Genomic DNA, 22869 nt, shown 5'->3' with positions numbered 1-22869 from the left:
TCGACAGTGCAAAAGATCTATTGTTGAAACTATTGGGCTCAGTATGCTATAGAAAGGATGCTTCCTTTTAATAAAGCAACAAAATCTGGGTGTTTCAGGTTCTGGTGAGAATATGGTAAATCATCTGCAGAACAGTTGTTAAATAGCTGGAGAAGCTGGTAGCAGAATGTGGAGACACACAACACATCTCAGGCTGACAACATTCACTAGACACTGATGTATACAACATAGGGTTAAGCTACATCAATCAACAGACCATCACTCCAAATACAGTGCAACTTAACACATCATCTTCAGGTGAAGATAAATGCATCAATCTCAAGAACTTGAGAATAGCACTACTAAAATACCCAGATATAAGCAATCTTCCACAAGATGGACATTGTCAGATAATACAATCGTCATTTATACACACCAGGTGTGTGATTATGTTTTGTTTTTATTTCAAATCTATCGGCAAAGCAAAAGTGTTTTTTCAACATGCTTCATTTATATATGGATCTAATATGCCAGGGTGTCTACAGAAAGGAACAAAGAAACCTTTTTTCATTAGACTTGTTGAAGCATGTTATTTCAAAAAGCATTTGACTGCAACACTGAAGGGACACAAAATCCCAATACATTTGTTGTTGTAGCTCCCTTGGCGCATGCCTAGATTGCAGGTTGTGGGGGATGAAGTCACCACTGAGTCTGGGATTTTTTTTTTCTGTATTCCTTCACAGTTTTAGATATATGTTTCTGAATTCCTGTATTTACATGACTACCCTTCTCACAGGTCACTTGTGGGACAACACTTAAAAATATAATATCATTACAACCAAGGAAAAGTAGTTACAAAACATTAGGGAGGGTGATAATTAACGATCGAATATTACACGAAGAAGACAGGGTACCTACTTTTTCACCACTCTGACATCACTGACAAAGATCCTGCTGGATCAATCAGCTGTGGCAACAGTCTTGTGAGCCTGATAGATCTGCCATCCCCAGAGAGTAGTGGCTGGCTACTGTAGAATGATGGTACGCAGACAGTTGACCACAAGGCTCCTAAAGTTAGCAGGAAATCCAACGTAACATTTATTTTTTAACTTAAACATGTTTCTGCACTTAGCTGTAGTTGCAAGAAACGATTTTTAAATTGTGCTTCTGGTTGTTTTTGCCATGGGTGTGCTTAATGTCAATGTAGAACAAAAAGAAAACTTGCATATCTGAGAATGATGATGATAATTGCAGCAGTAGCAGCAGTAGTGATGATGGAAATGATACTGATAATACTGTGAGTAGTATGTCTGAGCGGCCTAATGTATTTCACGGACTGGACTCATGCACTGAGCTGGAAACAGCTTTTAAACAATATTATCCATCTCTTGCAACACTGGAGACACCGCTGTCGAGCTACAACTGCTGATACTGCTCTTCCTTGCAAGTCAACAAACCAAGCAAACTAGTGCATGCACTAATTAATTAGAATACACTTACGATACATGAGTACTAGCAGTGATAAAGCGTGATAGAGGCTATTGTTGTAGCATAGATGTTTTCCTTTATTGCTTTGCTACTAGTGCTAGGGTTGTAGAGATGAGCCAGTAATAATTCTTAGCAGGGTAGCTATAGGTGGCACCGCCCAGCCAGCGAGGTGATGCTGGGGGCTATGCAAATAAACTTGCTACATGGTTACTCAAACAATCTTTCTACACGGTTACTTGTTTCCAGCTGAACTCTCTATAGGGTTATCTGTTTTTAATTGAACTCTCTACAGGATGGTTTCTTTGTAGCTGATCTCTCTACAGGGTGAACTTGTTTCTGGCTGAAATCTCTACAGATGATTTGTTTGCAGCTGAACTCTCTACGTGGTGGTTTCTTTGTAGCTGAACTCTCTACAAGGTGATGTCTTGTAGCTGATCTCTCTATAGAGTCATAACTTTCTCTATAGAGTTATAACATATTTGTATAGCTGAACTCTTTACAGAGTGGTTTTTTTGATTGGTTTCTGAACTCTTCAGCTACACGATGACTTTTGTACTACAGAGTGACTTGCTTGTAGCTGAATTTTCTATAAAAGTAACTATTCCTAGCTGAACTCCCTATAGAATAACTTGCAATGCAATATAATTCTATAATGGCATAAGTTATAAATGTAGCTGAATGCTCTATTAGGGTGACTGTTCTATTAGAGTATCTCGATCTCGCATATGCTATATACACATAGTTGGCTTTGGAATCATAGCTCAGTGATTTGTAATCCGATTCTTCTGTACTACTGCAAGGACTTTCTATGATAATTATTCCAGCTACACATCGATTTTCAGCTCATTGCTCTTCATGCCTGGTAGGCGTGAAAACTAATAGTTAAAATTGATCGTGTAATTGTGACACCGGTTGGGTTTTGTGTCGTATCTTGATGGTCTTTAACTGGATTCCTTTCAAACCACGAAAAGGCACTCCTATGATAGTTACTCCGTCTACATATAATAGCAATTTTCATCTCATTCCTTCAAGGGGTTTACCTTGTGGGCGTGACAGACCTTCGACCTTATTTTACACAAATAATCAGTCATATCTCCATGAATGTTCATCGGATTCCTACCAAACTTGGTATTTAATGAGTCCTTTAAGTGTGCCAAATTTCAGCCCGATTGGAGCATGCATTCGTGTTTTATTGCGGATTTTGCAAAGTGTGCGAAAAGAAGTAGAAGAAAACGAAGAAAAAAACCCCAAACTTTGGCTGCACGTATCTCAGAAATGGCTAGAGCGATTTTCTTCAAATTTGGAAAGTGGACTTCCCTACCTAGCTGGCACTTCTGTAGCAACTTTGGTGTCAATCAGGTATGGAATCACGGAGCTACAAAGGTGTGAAAATTACATTTACTTTCTTCCTGTTAATATACTCATGATATGGCGCGCCGGCTTCTTGGGCCGCACGATACACTACAGTGTGTCTTGATCTCTGTGATATGTCGTTCTTTGTACTTTACTACCATATCATATAGTGTTTTAGTAGCATTCGCATTACTATATCCATAGCACTTCTTCGGAGTTAACTGTAGTAATGTGAATACTGGTGTATCTTCTGAATGGGATTCTAAGGATCACATCGCTTGAGGCTCAGAAGTATTGTGTGTTACATCTAGGACATGACATGTCATGTTCTTCTGTTAATATGGCTACTAGATGGTAACACAGGATTGTATTGTGGCAAAAAATGCGTATGGTGGAGGGTATGGACTGCGTGATGAACTGCGATAAGGGTAAGGGATTGTGGGTGTTGGAAAGAAGACACAATTGTTTGTTGGAAAATATCCAATACTTGGCTGGTGGTATATCAAGGATAACCATGACCATCACTTGGTGGATAAAGATGGCTAGGTGGCATGGAGTAGGCATACTTTGGTGAATGTATTATGTTGTTTGGAATGCTAGGTGGAAAAGCATAACTGGGTGATGGTGGATAGGGATGCGGCGATTATGCCAGCATAATTTCAGGCATAATAGGTTTGTGTGGGAATCAGGAATTATGCTAGAATTTTGAGGTGATTATAAAGCTTTAACAGTAGGAAAATCTGCAGATTGCACAATTCAGTTTTAATGATCAAGATGCTCTAATAGAGCAGTCAGTAATTCTAATAGAACAATCACTGAATATTATTTACTCTAATAAAGCAGTCGCATTGAAATGAAATACTCTAATACAGCAACCAGCTAAAGAATTAAAGACTATTTGAAGCTTAAACATCAACGAAAATGGCCTGATACAGCAATGAATTGGCATTATTAGCCAATTATGGTGGCATAATTTTGGGAATTACAGGCAATTCTCAAAAGCATGATAGGTGATTATTTGAGCACTACTCAAAAGCATAATGCTCAATTTTTGGAGCATAATAGCCTCATGCCTACTGGCAGATAGACAGCATTACTGGGTGATGGCAGATAGACAACATCACTGAAGGATTCAGTTGACAGCCACTTGATTGTGTCAGCTGAACCTTGAGGATTAATCTGAGCACTACTGACAGCTTGAGAATCATTCTGAACACCAGCTTATTACTGGCATGGCTGAAGTTAGTGGCAATGTGTTAGTATCATTAAACGTCTGTAGTTTTCTTCTTTATAGGATCACCCTTGTGGTGAGTTGATGGCTTTTTGCCTATATATAACATGTAACAAGTTGTAAAATACTCAAACTTTTCTTTGTTTTTGTCTTGTTTTTTTTTTTTTTTTAACGTGCCCACTGTAAGTATTCAGCAAGAAAATCAATGTCTTCTGCTGCAGCTAAAGCATGTGGCATATATGCGGGGGAGTTACAATATACTGGACAGTCATACTTCATTTTTATTCCTACTTTACATTGGTTGAATGTTACATTGTATTTGTAATTTTTAAACAAGGTCCACTCAGTAATCAAATAACATGTGATATCATGGCACTGGATAGTTTGCTTTCTTTTTGGCTTGTTATTATCAATTTTTGAAAACCATTGCACAAGGCCAGTTACGAGTGGCGATGTAAAAAGTGTGGACTTACAGTCCCTTACACTACTACATATTCAAACATAGTTGAAAATTAACCAGGCAAACTAACAACTAACTATTTACTGTACAACCAATGGGGCTAAAGCCTTTACCACCCAGACAGGGTCAGCACTACTTTACTTTCTCTTGGTGCACAGCTTTATTCACACAGGCTTTCGAAGGCTGGAACCTTTTTCACAGTTCAAGTTGCTTTTGTGCAGTACAACTATACAACAAAAATATATAACCAGTGATCAGCTTAGGCCATGACAGATTAATTTTATGTTTCATGGATGCGTATGCAGTGGGTCAATGTTTTGACAAACTCAAAAATAAAATATTGTGCAAACAGTAACAGGTGCAGTAGCCAAGGGGAAGGAAATGGAGCTCCATCACTTTATTATGGAAGGACTTCAGCTTTTGCACCTGTCAAGATCAAGATATTCTAATAGAGCAGTCATATAACGCTAACAAAACCTGCCACCTCACTACTAGAGGGCAAACAATCCGTGAAACACATGGTATGACTTTAGTACAGTAAATTACTGTGAACATGATAGTGCCACAAAATCTCAGAACAATGGCAAACAAATGTACCAAACGATCAGCACTTCAACATTCACAACAGTTCAATTCCTTACCCTTCTTATTTGTGTATATTTACAGCAGTAACGATGGTACACTGACCAAATAATCATTGTCACCTGCAAATTTATACCAGGTTGGTTACAATGAAATTTTGAACTAACAACTTAACACAATTAAAACTCTTTACCTCACATCCTTAGATATTGTGGCACCATTAAAACTGAACTTGTATCTAGAAGAATGACTCACATTTAGGGCCCATACACAAGGAAGTAAAGATTGTTGGCATGAAACTAATGGATGGTCCGTTGTTCTTAATCTACTACAGATACCAACTCAAAATATAGCCTAAGTGATGTATTTTATCACAGACAATCACCTCGGCGACTCAAAACGATCAAAAGATGCTTGTCTGGTTAGTTTCACGCCCATTTATGAAACAGGCAAAAAGATACCACTGGCTAAAACTTGGCAAAAGTCGCAAATTTGTTACAATAACACCTCTAAACTCACAGTACAGTATCACTATTAAATAGCGAGTCAATACAGCTTAAATTCATGACATAAAACACTTTAGAATTTTCACTAGCTCCAGAGAAAGAGAAAGGAAGCAAAAATGGGGCATTTTTTCAAAACGCGAATATGCACTTTTTTCGTACAAAAACTAGACTAGCATGTATAGCATGTTATAATATGACTAACCACGTCGATAACTCATCAGTTTTCACATTCTCGAATGACTTTTCAGCATCCAAAGGTAATTATTTTTCCCTAGCGCGGATAACAGGGATTGTTTCAAGAGTGCCTACGTCATAACTACAGTGTATATTAGGTCCGCGAAAACCGTTTCCAATCCAGGTGTTATAATATCTATGACAGAACACACCCACAATAATAAAAGGACCTTTTTCCAAATTGGTATACATTGTGAGGTAGCTCAATGTTCCAGGTTTAAATGGTGACCAACCTGCTAAAAATATGTAATACTAATTTGAATGGCTAAAATAGAGTGGTATTTTTATTAGAAGTAAATGTCCAACTTGACAACTATTGTTACCATAGTGATAGATGCCCCATGGAATAGCAACAATATGCTTGCTTAGCAATGGTTGTTGGGTAGCTGTTGCATCATTTTAAGACCATAGCAATGGTTGCTATGTGTGTTTGGTCTTTTGCAGTGGTGTTTGTTTCTTGAATTTCTGTTACCTAGTAACAGTTGCTATGGTTGTTGGATTAATTTGCAATGGGACGGATGGCTGTGGTATTCGGTTTAACCCTTTAAGGACTACAGTAATTTACGCAGTGCCTACCCTGAAAACCCACAAGTTTTATGAAATTTGCATTTTCTATTACTTAGCAAGTTTGTAGTGTCACCAAAACCGCAGGAAGTAGTAAGGGTTAATACAAACTGTAGTACAGATTCGCCTATCAATAATAAGCAGAAATATCTAAGTTATTAGTGTGTAGAACTTACCATTTTCCACTACTAAAGCGATTTGTTAACACCGGTGACGATCTGTCTTCTTCACGATGTGATCTGTTACAAGCCATTGCTTTACTCCTTTTAAAGAGTGCCATCACGTGATCTTGTATATCATTAGATGCATCTCTAAATGAAGAGCGCCATGAAGTTTATTGTTGCTCAATATGAGCTACAAGGCGAAAATTATGGACGGATTTGTATAAGGTTAGTTTTGTTGTTGTGTAAATATAATATACTTAAATTAGACGGCTAGTTCTTTCTAGTGTAGTTCGTAATATATTGGCATTGTATATCAAAAGAATTGCCTACTAATGGAGAACAAAATCGTCTTTGTTTAAAGCCCATAGCTTCTAATACTGTGAAGATATAGCTCTTTGTTTACTGCTTAGTATCTTGGACGTACATGTACGATGCTGGGTTTTTGCGTGAGGCTATATTTGGACGTACATGTACGACGCTGGTCCTTAAATGGTTAATAGTTTTCACATCGTAAATAGGAAGGAAATAGTGCTCGGCTTCACCTCACACTATTTTACTCCTTCCTGTTTACAATTCTCACACTATTAATCTGGAATACGACAGCCATCCATCCTATTACATTTACAAACATTTTAAGCTAAATTGTAATGTTGTAGTCTAATGCAAATGGAAGTTAAGGCTGAGAATGTAAGGGCCTGTAGTTTATTTTCAGTATAGTCACTGCACAATTGCTCTTCCTATTGTACAGCACTATAATTCCAAAACTACTTGCCACAGAAGGCTGAAACTTTGGTGATCCATTCCTTGGACACTGCAGATAATGCTGAGATAATTTTTTTTAAATATTCAAAAATTGTGCAAACAAGTTGGGTTTTTGCTAAGACTGTCACAAATCAGAGATGTACTATAGAGGTGCTCTGATAGAGGTGCACTGATATCGATATCAGTATTAGTACTGATATCATGATATTAGTATCGGTGAAAAGTTGACTTTTAGCAGATATAAGCAGATATTGCACTTAAGTACTATAATTGTCCAAAGTGTCTACAGTTGACTTGGTAGCACAATGGTTAAAGCATGTTGACAAGTTTTTCATGATGGCCAGGGTTCAAATTCGGAGTTGGTCACACTTTTTTTACACACCTTTTTATCACTCACTACCTTTTTCAAAATATATATTTTTTCTTTACATACGTTTCAGTGACCACCTTTAAGCTTTTTGCCACATTTTTAAAACGTTTATTGTCTGAAAACCTTTTACGTTCAGATATCGGTATCAAAATCGGTGATTTTTATAGCCAATGTATTGGTTATTTGTATATTGGAAAATCTCCATATCGGTGCACCGCTAGTGTACTTCCAATAGAAACACACCGTACTGTTTTAGCCAGTGTTACAGGTTTTTATCTAGGGACCTTGACAAACAAGCATAATACTAATTCTATTGGTTAATTACTATTTCTTTAATACATCAAACTGTTATTGAGAGTATTATGTTGTAACATGTTTACTTGTTAGAGTGGTATATGTAATAGGACAGATGGCTATTCAGGATTAATAGTGCAAGCGATCTAAACAAAAAAAAGTATTACAGGTGAAGTGCCGCGCTTACAGGGTATTTCCTATTTACTATACAAGAACTATTAATGCCGAATACCACAGCCATCCATCCTATACCAAGCAATCTGTCAGCCATAGCAACTGTTACTAAGCAACAGAAAGTCAAAGAATAACCATGGCAAAAGATCAACCACGCTTAGCAACTATTGCTATTGTCCCAAAGTAATATTTTACCTACCTGCAACCATTGCTAAGCAACCATAATATTGCTATGTGGCATATATCACTATGGTAACATTAGTTGTCGAAACGGACATGTACTTCAAATAGAAACACACTACACTATTTTAGCCAATAAGAGTAATATTATTGAGGGACCTTGACAAACAAGTGCAATAGTAATTCTAGTGGCTAATTGCCTGATGTAGCATGTCAAGGTGCTATTATTTTGTAACACATTCACTTGATGGATTATAGTTGGTTCATGTTACCTGAGCCCTCATTTCTTGTTAGTAATTCTTTTAACATAGGCCAGCTGCCCAAACATTTACTAGCACTATGAAATCCTTTAAATACCAGAACTACTTATCAAAAGACTGCTTCGATATGGGTGAGAACAATTGAGTTATGAGGCTTTAACAATATCCCATATCACATACCTTTAGTAAGGGATGTGAACATGTTTACAACATGAAAACATGCTTGTTCCAGTACACAACCATTGGGAGTGACACATGTTCACCTCTTTGATACTATTTTTTTGGCAGGGGCTCAGGTGAAAGCAAGCACACTATAGTATGAGCAGGCAGTGTAGTCATACTGTTTAGTAGGATTCCCCCCTAAAGTAACGCATGCCTCTAAAATAGCATCATCTAAAACCATCATGTATCATACGCAACAAAAATCACCTTTACAGAATAGTGTTACTCCATTCAGCATCAATTACAGCATTAAAAACAAGAAAAGTATATAGACATTTGAATTATTAAATTTTAAAACAGTTGTCATAACCTGAAATTTCGTCTGCCAGCCTACTATAGTTATGTTTTACAGTGAAAGACCACAGCACACGTAGATTATGAGCAACTGGGTATGGTACAACAATGTTTTATACTGGTGATTTAATACTACTGCAACTAGCTACGTACGTTACAAGCCAGGCACACGTTTTCTTCAGCCATGTGCGTACTGTAGCTACAGTAATTTTGCTAAGAGTCATGCTTATAAAGTGAACTACATGTGTGTTTTCATGTGTGGTGGTGGTGGTGGTGGTGGTGAAGGCATGTGGTGGTGGTACACATGTGGTGGTGCCATTACACATGTGGTGGTGCCTTCATGCATGTAGTTGTGTGTGCACGAGACCAAACCATGTGTATGTGTTGAGTTCACACATGTGTTGACGCAACACTTGTGCACTGTGAAGTTATATTTGAACAGTACTGTAGCTATTTCAGATAGGTGCAATGGTTGGACACCTGAAAGTAGTTTAAATGACTAAAAAATGGTCGAAATGAATGTTAGAGTAAAACCCTTGCTTAGTTGCCACCTCTTGATTACAAGACCACCTCTCTACAAAAACCATTTTGTGATTAGCTTCCAGTGATACTTAATGATATCATTTAGAAGTTCACTTCATTCAGTGGCCATCTTTTACAAAGACCAGCTCTTTACATAAATGTAGGTTAGATACCTAGCACGAGGATCTTCGTGGATTTTAAAAACCAAGCGAAGCGAGGTTTTTAAAATCCATGAAGATCTGAGGGCGTGGTCTCTAACCGACTTAGAAAATATATGAGCTTTATGTGGTGCTTTATATGGGTATGTACAGCTGTAGGTGGAGTCATTGTGGGATTGAGTTATATGTCATGCTGAAATCATCACACAATGTTAAAATAATCACAGAAGACTGAATGTGCTTTTGTTGGAAGTGTTGAAAAAAATCGAACTGCTTCCTTCACAAGTTAGACTTGTATCTGGCACAGCTGGGAAACGGCAGTGACCGATAATACGTAATGTCAAGCCGGGTTAGCAGTAGCCAGTTTGCCCATGGCATCACAGCAGCAGCTTGTGTGGATTTATACAATGGGAACGAATTACGATGGGAACAAGTTGTCACAAGTTGTGCCTTCAGTGGCGCCACAGTAGCATGAAGAACAGGTACAATTTCGAAGGAGTTCGAATATGGAAATGCCCACATTACAACACAAAATAATGTATTTACAAGGAAGCTTATCCTTTTTAGGCCTTAGTAAAGTCCATCCTTGGTTTAATAGAAGACCAAAATAGTATTAAAACACTCAAGAAATAGATGGGCACTAAACAGAACTTTCCATGATATTTCTGGACTTCTCCGTTCATCATAACAAACGTGCATACAACGTTAGATTTTACCTCCCATAATTGAAATCTTTTAGGTATGCCTATAAAATGAATAGAGTGGTTAACCACATGTTGGCCTGGGTGACTAGTCACCCACTGCAGGCTATCAGCCTGAATATGCTTGGAGGAAGCATTGTAAATCAATGATTGAAAGTGAGATTTGTGATGTTTGAGGTCTTTTTTGCTAGCAGGTTTCTAACCATTTTAAGAACTTGCTAGCAGGTCTCTTAGTGGATTTAAAGATATTATGCATACCATTTTCTAATTCTTATTAATGACCTCACTATAATAGGTCCACATTATTATACAAAGACATAATTGTAACAATGGTTATTCCATGCAGACTTGTATTTCATGGCTTTGTTAACAAGACACCTAGAAAAAGGGTGCTTATGGGACTGCATTTTTATTATTTTTTTGATACAGTAGTAGTGTATTACAGTTCACTATAATGTGGTCTTGTTAATAAGGTGATGAAGTACACCATATTATAGAGGTGGTATTTGTACACAGATGATTTTTGTAACAAGGTGGCTATAGCAGGCCACTACTAAGCAAGGGCTTTACTCTAACATATATGTATATGAATAGGGACCTGCCGATTATGCTCATTATTTAACCTATTATGCTATGCTACACTGCTAAAAAATTTGCCTATTGTGCTTAAATTATGCTCAATATTTATACCTCAGTTCGCATGTTTTATGGGAAAACAATAAGTTGCTGAAGCACAGACTCTAAATCCTTGCTTGTCAAAATGCATACCACAATAAGATCGATATGCTCTAATAGAACAGTTAGCTGTCTGTTCATTCTCTGACTGCTCTATTAGAGTATATCAATTTTTTCTGTGATATGTATTTTGATAAGCAAGAATTTATGGTAATCCACAAGCGTTCTGCCTATTATGCTAGCATTATGCTCAATGCGTTATGCTCATTATTATGTCAGCATAATCGGTGGGTCCCTATATATGAAGATTTGAACATTTTTGTGTTTCCATTTTCAATTAGCCGAATGGCTTGAACCAGGTGGTGTTTTCAAATTATGTGGATGTATTGTTACTGTAGGAGCATTTAGTGGAATGTACCCAAAGAAAGGATTACAGCTGTCCTTTTTGTGAAGAAAACTGCAAAACAAGAGAACAGGTATGTTTTATCATATATTCATTTACAAAGCATATGTATGTTAACAATGTAAGGTATAAATCTCAATTTCTATAAGAGTTTCTCTTCTATACACACCTTTTCACTTTGTACATCTGTGTTTCCTCAGCATCACCATCCACAGTCATTGGTGCTTTCAGAACTATTGTGTTCTTGTTCGTAAGTACCATTAGTGTTACCACCTGCCAACTCTTTTGGAGAACATCTAAAGAGACCTGGATGCTACTAGCTGTGGGCTTACTGATCAAAACTATCTGATGGTATACGTATAATATCACCTGGTCTCCCCAGCTATACATAGAGATGCTGTCTATCATAGCAGTGCTTCTCTTTAACCTGTGCATTCTGGATAGCAGTTTGCACAGCTTTCCATGCGGTGGTCATGCGTGGTGTGATGTCTGATTTGTATGTAATCACCTAAATTTGCACAAGTCTGCCCTTCTGAGGACTTAATCTTACCAATGTAGGTAACACCGGATCTCTACCATAATACCATAAAGCAAAACAAGCCATCTATCTGAGGGTGGTATGTGACCTTTTCAACTCCAAGTACCAAATATACTTCTTCCATTAACTTGGACAAAAATGCCGCCCCTCTGTCTGATAGCAACTCCGAGGGCACTCCATACAGGGGTACTTTCTGTTCCACTGAGACCTGTGCCATAGTCTGGTCTTTAACTGCAAAGACCTCTGGCCACTTTGTCATTTAGTCCATCATCACAATAGCATATTTGTTTCCTTTGCTGCTGGTTGGAAACTTAATCACATCAATGCCAATCCCATCAAATGGAACCTGATAGTGGAATGGGTGTTAAAGGAATATGGATTTGATGACCCTTTTGTCGTGATGTACACACCTAGCAGGAATGAGACCAGATAACTACATCTTGACACATCTGGTCACCAGTAATGCTTGACAAGTTGGCCGTATACTTTGGTACTACCAAAGTGTCCTCCAAACATTCCAGTATGGGCTGATTCAAAGTACCCTCTTCAATCTTTTAGGGGTGACACAATCCACAGTGTTTTGTGAGGGTCTACATGGTATAATGTCTCATCTGCTTCTCAAATTCTACGTTTCTCAAGATGATCTCACATGCTTTCTTTTCGTTGGCTGGTAATTCCTTGTCCAGGAAATAATGTGTATCATCCTTCTATGTGGAGTCATCTTCTTGATGTTAGTTAAGTGGTTGTGCTAGCTGGTTGACTGCACAGTTAGCATGCATGACTGAGAGCTCTTTATCGTATGTTACAGCTGTAACCACACTCTCTATTGATGTGTCTGTGGATACTGGGTGGCAAGACAGAGCATCAGCTGCTTAATTAACTTGACCTGGTCGATAGTGGATGCAGAGTCAGCTCTTGAATAGCTATCCCCATCGCACAAGTTTACCAGATAGATGAGGGTATTGAGCGAAGACTTTAGTGCTTCATGATCTGTATGCACATTGTAGGGTAATTGCCATACAAATATGGTCTGAAGTGCCTGATTCCCCATACAACACCAAGGGCTTCCAGTTTCACAATGCCATAGCTTTTCTCTTGTTTCTGCAAAGTGTGGCTGGATAAAGCAATTGGGGTGAGTAGTCTGTTCTCCTGCTCTTGGCAAGTACAGCTCCCAAGCCTGCAATGGAGGCATTAGTTTCTAAAACAAAAGGTTTGGCACAGTTTGAGAAAGCTAATAGAGGTGCAGTCGTCAACAAATCCTTCAGATGTGCAAATGTCTCATGGCATGTCTGATCCCATACAAACATAGCATCCTTGTGTGTTAAGGCAAATAATGGAGCAGCTATTGTGTAAAATCCTGGGATAAATCTCTGGTACTATGATGCCAATCCCTAAAATGATCTGTACATTTATGTGTAAGTGACGATAAGGAATGTTTCAAACTTTATCACACAAAAGTAGAAAACTGGAACACTAGCTAGCACAACTGTAGTAACCAGTACACAGTACTTTATTGTTGCTTAACATTATTTGGGGTTGGAAATCCTTTTACCACATTTAACTTGTTTGGATCAGCAGCAATGCCCTTAGAAGATACTCCATAAGCCAAGTACACTTTCCCGTTTTGCCAGGTGGTGTTCACTTGGGGTCAGACATAATCCAGCATTTTTAACTTGTGTCAGGACCTTCCTCAAATTGCCGATATGCTCTGCAATGGTTTTATCATCTACTAGAATATCATCCTGATATACAAAATGTTTTCCCCAGCTAAACCTGTTAACATCATCTCCACTAGTCATTGGAATGTGGCTGATGCGGTGCATAGACCAAATGGCATGACTTTGAATTCATTATAATCTGGAATGTGAACAGAATGTTGTCTTTTGTTGTGATTCTTCATCCATACATGCCAATATCCTGACATAAGTTCTAGGGTGCTACAGTATGTGGTGTTAGCCAGTAGTTCTGAAGTGTCGTCCACTCTTGGTAATGGAAAAGTGTCCATTCTGTTGATTGAATTAAGACGTTGATAATCAACACAGAACCTTTAAAATGCTTGAGTTATGCCTCTTCTCAGGCTTGTGTACAGCATCTTGCACTATTAATTTGTGCCAGGCCTGGGCTTGTGCAAATGTCTTTCATTGACAGACTTAGTGTTTTCAAGTATCAATCGATATTTATCAATGCTCTGTTAACTGCGATGATCAATCTTCTCCTGTGGTAAACATGCACAATAGCACACACTCTCAAACAAAACTATCACTAGTGTATCCCTGTTATCTACAAATGACACAATAAATGCCTGTGATTAAAAAGTTCCAAGTTCTGGGTCTTGGTTGGTGTGGAGTAAGTATTCGTAGGATCGCTACAACAATCACGGCAACAGTGCCTTCTGACTCTCTGATTCTGTCTTACCTCCCCGGACAAGCCCCCACATGTGATGGAAGTCCGAACTGAATGCTACTATTAGGCTAGACTGCTTGCATGAGGTCACTCTTATTATTAACATGCACACACGCACGCACACACACGCACACGCACACACCTAGACCTGGAGGCAAAAATCCAGTATTTTTCAAGAGATGGGTGGAAGGGTAACCCCCTACCTAAAGTTTATATAAAGTACAACTCAGTACATCCGGCCTACAGCTGTAGTGTTCATGCATAAAATGTGTCCTTAGGCAAACTTTAACAAGCACAATGTGTGTATGACTAGCTGGAAAACTACATTGCTGTTTGTGCGGCATATTGCTATACTTATGCTATAGCAGACTTATAGTTTATGTACTACTTCCTGGCACATAGTAGTTATGATGAATGATGGAGTGTTTGTTCATCACACTTCTTCCTGACCAAGTTGAAGAACTACCAAAGTAGCTAACTCCTGTGTCACTCCATAATTCGTACTGTTGAGTATGGGCACTGGAGTTAAGTTCATTCTGTGTCTTCTGGGTGAGGTCTCAAGAACAGTCGAGTGATATCACATGCTCATATTGACCAAATGTTGGGGAGAGTCAGGTACATTACCACAAAAGCCGGCAGTAAAAACTGCTTAATATAGAAGATTATAAAAATCAGATTACCTATACAACAATATCAGTGACTACAAATGCCATTGCTCCCTTGCAGTTGCCAGCTCTTCCACTCACAGTAAGTGCGTATCTTCTGCCATTTGCAAAACTTTGAACTACCCATATCATGTGAGCTATCATCACATGATGCTTTATCATAGTTAAAAATAGGGACTGCTCTATTAAGAGTATATCGATATTTTGTGATCTGTTGCTTTCTTAGGCTTCCTGTTCGAAGTTCAACCTGAGTGGGGTCTCAAGGCCCCTAAGACCCCCCTGGATCCTCCCCAGGTCACAATAAGGCAATATCTTTCTGCTTCACGGCAGACCAAGTCAATAAATTTTCGTGGTCTTCTAGTTCTAGAGTACTTGTGCTGTGTCATATTCTAGGGTCTTTGAAACACGCGTGTGCACACACACACTCCTTTACATTACAGTAATTAAATAGCTAAATGGTACTATTACACTTCCATCAGCACATTCAGATACAAGCCACAGCTCTTATTCGAGGGTGGCTCTTGTGACAATAATTCTAGGCTGTGGCTGTCTGGGGGCAGCTATTACGGTTACTGGTTAGGCGCTTAATAGAGAGTTATTATTTTTCGAGGCATGATGGTGGACGTGTATAATTAGCGTGTGTGTCACAAAACCATTAGAATGTAACATTATTAAGAAAGTAGATGATTCAAAGCATTGTATAACCACTCGATAATAGCAGAGGAACCATACAGAGTGAGTGTTAATTGACTAATGAATTACAATGCGTCAATTCTTGTGTTCCATTCTTCCATATCGGTAATCCACGTCGGTTTGCGGATGGGCTTCATGGGTGAAGTTAATTCAGGCAGAGTGCTGTTAAAGAAAAATTCTTTTAGTTTCGGCAGGAAGGAATTACAGAAAGTTTCGTCATACTGAACCCATTCAACATGAACATCTCGGCAAGTCCTCACAATGAAGCCGCACCATTTCATTCCAGTACAGTGCATTGCCACCTGGAGTTGGTAAAAATACTTATCAGAACGTTTTATTGCTAGAATACCACTCGGAGTGCAAGAAAAGAAAGTTAATTTCTTACTCTGTACAGCATCCATTAAGGTAAGGTCACGGCAACTGTGGGGATTCTTGAATTCCACCAGTCCCTTGGCAAGTGTACCTTGGGGATCATTGATGAAACCATCTGGGGTTGCAGCCAGCCAAGGATGGGTAACTGATATGACCAATCCACACTCAGTGTCAACCGATATCTCAGGTGACCCATGCTGTTGCTTCCATTGTATGTAATGAGAGGCCTGACTTAGGCCCCAATGAGTGGCTTCATTACCAGAGAATTTTGGTATAAAGCATGTTGTGTACGGTGGATGTAACTTGAGTGCTAGCTTGTCGTTTGGCGATGGTACCAGCCATTGATGATGTTATCTGTATTCTTCTTTCTGCTTTTCAGATGCCAGATACCATCTCATCATAATGATGTTGCATGGTAAGTAGTTGTAGTTGTTTTGCTTGTTGTATTGTAGTAACTACTTTGGTCTTGTAGAAGCTGATTATCAGGTCCTGAACATGTTGTGGAGGAACATCCTGCATGACATCAGCAGCATTAGGACCTCCATCATAGCGTGAGTAAGATCTCCTTGAGCTGAGGCTGTTGTCAGAAGATGATTGGCGAGATTTCTTGCATTGTTGTTTTGCTGGTAAGACAGATTTACGTTTTCGATCATTTTCTACCGTATAGCTGGTAATTTTTGAAAGGTTTTTATTTTCGGATATTTCGAAGAGGCCCTTCTCTTCGAAAATAAATTCCCACATCCGGTTGTTTTTCGAAAATAAATTACCACAAGCGCCAAAGCAACCGTCCAACTTTCGGCGATTCGTTCATGTATTCTTCGAGTTTTAGCTCAGTATTGCTGATGATAAAGGGTAAACTGTATCATTACTGTACCAATAACCAGAAAACAGGTTCCAGAATGGGAATTGATGCCGTCTGCTCTAGAATCTATGGTAGGATAGCTCAAGGGATAACTAGCTATGATCGAGCATGATCATGCCAGTGAATTCACTCCACCTGATCATGAGACTCCCTCAGTCTTCTCTCCAGTGTACAGGAATGGGGATTATTCCATCAGTAAGTCAGTTTTCGGCAAACATTCACGCATCTCCATAATTTGTGACATGGATTTCCGTTTATTTGAAATCCATCCGGACTTCGAAATATGCACTCTTCGAAATTAAAATCTTTCGAAATTCAGATTTTGCTTCTTGTGCGAAAATTTCTGTTTCGAAAATAACCCGCTATACGGTACTTCTTTAGTGATTGAGGTAGCATGGGTGACAAAGATGTTATTTGGTTGACGGAAAGTGGCCTTCTCCCAGCACTTCGGACCCCACGTTGGACCTTCATTCAACCTTAAGCCAACTCCTGCACAACGGCCTTCCCAGGATCCTTGCTGACTTCAATTAATTTGTTTCCCTCTATCAAACTTGGTGCGCATGTGCATCCAAGACTCAACAAGGTCGGTGGTAAAGTTTCCTATAGAATGATTATTACTGTATTTGATTGTTATATGTAGCATGAAAAACATACCAATGAGTTGTGGAGCTTTAGCAACAAGACGGCTGAGTATTCTCTGGATGTCACAAATGATAGCTTCTTCTTGGGGAGTAGGGGATGCAGTAGATGCAACAGGAATGGCCCTCACCTCCTGCAGATCGGTGTCATCGGTAGCATCCTGCCACTCTTCGTGTAATTCTATTATTGTCTCTTCCAGGTCATTGTGCTGGGTATTGGAAGTGGTGTTGGTATCTACAGATTCATTACTGCTGCTGTCATGAAGGTAGCTGGGGATGTCACTGACACAGCTATCAGGTGGAATGGATTGCATGGCTGATGTAGCTGACTGTTGCGCTGTTCTACAAAAGTTGGTGCTGCACTTCGCATGGTAACCAAAACAATGATATGGTCCTTTCAGCAAATCATGCTCCAACTTCAGAAAGGCTTGCTGACGATCACTCTCTTTGCTGCGCATGATGATGGCACTCCTGGCAGATTTAGTTAGTCATTTTCTCATACTTTCAGTAAGTTTGTTTTTCCCTTTGTATGATGGATTTTCACGTGCCATGTGCTCTAGTGAAGATCGAAAGCACTTGAGGGAGTGGTTGGCACATTCGATCTTGGTGATGGAGTATCCCCATTCTAGTGCCTCTACAAGACTGGAGTAGACTGAGCTGTCACCATCACCATAAATGAAGTATATCTGATGCTATGCTTCTCCTCACTGATTTTAAAGCCTTCAACAATGATGTCACTTTCCATGGTAAAAGATGAGCTTTCCCAGTTACGGAAACACTTGTGTGGAGGTGGTTGTTCGGGATGTTTACTGCAAATGTAGCAATGCTTGTTACACACTCCCATGTGCATGATCTTCCCAGTGGCCTTACCAATAATGATGGCTACTCCTGACTTGACATTGTAGGAGTGTCTGTGGGAATGTTTTGACCACCTGCCATCAACTACCACGGTGACTGCTGGTATTTGGTTTGGACCATGGTAAGAGTTGTTAGTAATAGCTATCTGTCTTTCTTCCCTTCCAGCTTCTAACATCGACTCCTCAAACAAGTCTCTCCACCATTCACCAATCCGCTGTTCTGCTGACATGAAAGATTGCTTGGTCATTGTTGGTACTCCAAGGATAGCCATGGTTTCTGCTAGTGGTTTGTGTCCTCCACCCGTTGTCATCTGACCCCAAACAGCTGCCAAGTTAACCTCCCAGTACGCTCCACCACTAGTACCTTTCACCTTACTCGACGTTAAAAGGTTGAATTCTTGTTGGCAACCAGTACAGCTACTGGTAAGTACAGATGCCAATCCAGCACGGTCAGTTTCTTGTAAAAAAATAAACAATTCTTTATCCTGTGGCATATTGTCAACACAACCCTGACAAGTAGATACATGGGATGTCATGTCAAGTAAATGTTTCTCCAGACAGCTGAGATTAACAATTCTATTCCCCGAACTCACAATGTCAGGATGCTTTGCATGCTGTGTTGAAACTGATACTCTTCTCCTGCGATATTTCCCACGATTTGCATTGGGATTTCTTTTGTTTTTGGTGTTTCCCATATTGTACCAACTATGATAATAGTGTTTATTATGCACACATGTATTTACTTACATTATATACTTTCTTACCTTAGCTTGTACTGAAGGTAGTCAAGGCGATAGCAGTGAATATAAGAAGCACATGCTTAAGGCTGAAATTAACTCCCCACCATAAGGTTGAACCTGCAATTAACAGTACTGGTTTTTATTTATCAAAAATAGCGATAGCCAATCAATTTGTACTAATTTCCAAGGTCTATGCCAATAGGAGGTTAAATTATCTAGGTCTTGTCGTGGAGAATTTGTGGGAAAACTTACGAGCGGCTGGTGAGTAACGTGTCTATGGAGGGAACAGGGCTATTGTTTTTGCTACCTAAGTTATCAAAATTAGATATAACATCCAAATTGGTTCATGAGGACCTAGATATTACTAAATAACAGCTTACTGATTCCTTAAACGGTGAGTTGGCTTCCCATGAAATGTGGTTTTTGATGAACAGCAATTTACAGCTTCTCTGCTGAATGCTTGCATTTTTGTACAAGGGCTTTGCTTGTTGAATGCTTCACTGGTTATGTTTGTACAAGCATGTTGATATAAATATGTTAATTTAGCGTGGTCTGCCATCCATAGTAGATACAACAGAGTTGTAAACAAAGCGCCTACAAAATTATTTATCGGGTAGCCCGTAACCTTAAATGGTCACAGTATTTGCTTTTCTCTTAGATGCATACCGTTGAAAGTAGTTTTATATGTACTTTCATATGTGTGATCATTATTTATAGCTTTACTCCCATGTATATGATGGACATTGTAAAAAAGCTGTCCTTTCTTGCTCAATGAGAAAAGAAACTGGATGTTTAAAGCAGGTAGCTTGATGTATATACTTGTATTACATGTCTCATGGCCTTGTATTTGTACTGTGTAGTTTGTGTGTATACTAGACAGAATTTATACTGTTTTAGATAATAGTGTCATGGAAGAAATTCTTCTCAAGCTACAAGAATGTACAATTTTGAGCAACTGAACAAAATAACGATGCATGCTGCGTAAGTGTGCAATGATGGTATTGATGAAAAAAACTAAAGTGGATGTGTAGTACTATAATTCTGTTATGATATGGTGTGAAGAATGTATTGCATGCAATATTTCTATGTTTTGGTAACTCAGATTTATCCATTGTATTATGCAAATATTTAAAGAAATTACATACATGTAAGCTAGGTGGCATAATGAACAAGAGGTGTACAGGATGATGTGCAGGAAATAAAAGCAAAGAAGTTGCAGATAAAGTTGTTTTGTCATGTCATTACATTGGTCAAGACATGTAACTAATACCTATTACTCAACTTACGGAATTTATCCTTCAAGGATGATCATTAATATACTTGTTTGTATAGGCACACATGTTATATTTTTATTATTGTAAGACGCTGGTTTGTGTCAGTTATCTGTTAATGTGTTGTCAGTGTGCTGATAAAGTGAAATTAAAGTTTCAAACTTGGCTACAAATACTGCACTGGAATTTTACCATGCTGTGTGTAGCCTAAATCAGGATAATAAGGGATCTCAGTCATCAGGTGCTGTATTGTGTATGTAGCATAATCTTAGCCATGCTTTTAGCTAAAAATTTATATTTATATTGTTGGAGGCATCTGCCAACTTGTGGTTGGTTGATATCACTGCTACATGTGACTTTCTACAATACAAAAGGCATGGCAGTAGGCTGTCTTGGACAAGCATATTCTTTCCTTTTCAGAAATACCTCCTATAGTTTACTGCACAAAAAGTTGGAAACGCTTTATTTTGGAGAAGTCAACACAGTCGTAGCAATGTCCAATAGTTTTAAATGTGCATGCATATAAAAGCAAGGACTTACCCATGGCTGTATCTTCAGTGATCAGATGATAGTTTGGTGGGAGAGGGTCAGTATCCACTGGATAATGGGTTTCTTTGAAAATAAATTTGATTGTCAATTTGAAGAATTTGACATTAACCTTCAGATTTTAATAGAACCTATATACTGCTTCATGCTGTGTATACTTAGCACTCGCAAAGAGAAAAATATTTTGGTGAGGTTTTTGTAGGTAGACAGCATTAGGATAAATAAGTATGGTAAATCAGGTGAGAATTTTTTTTGTGCAGTTTATCTAGCAGGGTAGCTACCATTGTAGTTTGCGACACACTATGCATAACCAGGTGTACTGATACAAATACTGTACCCATGCTATTTACAATTGCTATTGTTAGCTGATAACAGTTGTCACACAATATCACATTTGTGACTGGATCTGCAAAAGCCCGACACAATCACGCATTTTTAAAATTCATGTTTACTAAATACTGTGTTTATAATCTACTTAGCCAAGTGTACCCTCTGGCAAAGATTCAGTCTCATATGCCAATAACTTAGGAGTTACAGCCCTTCAAAGTAGCAACAACAGAAAAATTGATTTGTACAGCAAGTATAGGGAAATTAAATTACAGGCACTTACAAAAACGGTTGTAACTTACCAACAGATTGGGGTATGGAGCTGAAATTTTCACTATCATGTTCACCATGAGTAAGGGAATCAATTACTGGGTAAGTTTTTGTTTACTCACTTATCTTCACTGCATACAAAGCCAAAATTCGTGATGAAATTTGATTACATATGATTGCTGATGTAAACAAATACTCATAACTTATGTATTCTTGGGTCTACTGCAATGAAACAAAAAATTTCGAACTCCTCTTGAGTAGGCAAATAAGATGATATCCAGGTTTTTATCGTTAGTCCCTTCCTTCACTAAAATAAAGGGGATTTAAAAATTTACAGAATTTTTCAATAATATGCAAGTATTTCACCCAATGTATTCATTGCTTTATACTGTAAATTTAGGCTTGCGCAATTGTATCAGATTTTCGTAGATCCGGTCACATTTGCTGAATTAGAAAAAATTCAATAAACAATTGCCAACACATTTGGTTGGGCTTTAAAGTGTATGTTTTGTTTGCAAAAGTAAACACTGGCTTCTTGGTGGCTAACTCTTTGCCAGTTATAGTGACTTTGTAAAAATACAGGACCAAAGCATACTAGAATAGGATGTCCCATTATATAGATGTAATATGTAGTATACCCTGTGTATGTATTGGTAGTCGAGTATCATGTAACCCCTTCAGCCTACATGTAATAAACATTTTCACTGACGTCTGGCTCATGTGAATGTTTAGGCCAAGTGGGTAGAACATACCTACTATGCATAAATAAGGAAGAAAGGTTGGCATGCCACTCTGAGGTTGTCTAGGTATTAAGCATCTTGTGAGTAGCTAAGTGGAGAGCAGACTGGAGTGTACAAATATAGAATGTGTATGTTTAGATCTGAAAGTGATTCTAGAAGACCATAAGCTGCTGTGCTTATGTAAGTGGAAGCTGTAACAAGCATAATGATGATGCATTCATTCCACTGTTTGCCAAAGTTGCCCATTATTCCTTAAAACAATATTGTGTAAGAGGGCAGCCATCTTTAAAGCAGAAAAAGGAGTTACCCTTCCTCGATTTTTGACACTGCTCCATATAATTAAGTGCTGCTGCTACTGGGCAAATGTCTCT

At 38.6% G+C, this 22869-nt stretch overlaps 1 protein-coding gene across 1 annotated transcript in view; it reads left to right on the top strand.

Moving 5' to 3' along the window:
* LOC136246693 (TNF receptor-associated factor 3-like) overlaps positions 1 to 22869 on the top strand; it is a 49602-nt gene that overhangs the window by 1353 nt on the left and 25380 nt on the right. The window contains exons 2-3 of the mRNA XM_066038235.1: positions 11572 to 11649; positions 20062 to 20145. Coding sequence (XP_065894307.1) covers positions 11572 to 11649; positions 20062 to 20145 — 162 coding nt within the window. The remainder of the gene's footprint in view (positions 1 to 11571; positions 11650 to 20061; positions 20146 to 22869) is intronic.

This window comes from Dysidea avara, chromosome 2, assembly GCF_963678975.1.
Source record: "Dysidea avara chromosome 2, odDysAvar1.4, whole genome shotgun sequence".
Lineage (NCBI taxonomy): Eukaryota > Metazoa > Porifera > Demospongiae > Dictyoceratida > Dysideidae > Dysidea > Dysidea avara.
This window is presented reverse-complemented; position numbering and strand designations above follow the sequence as displayed.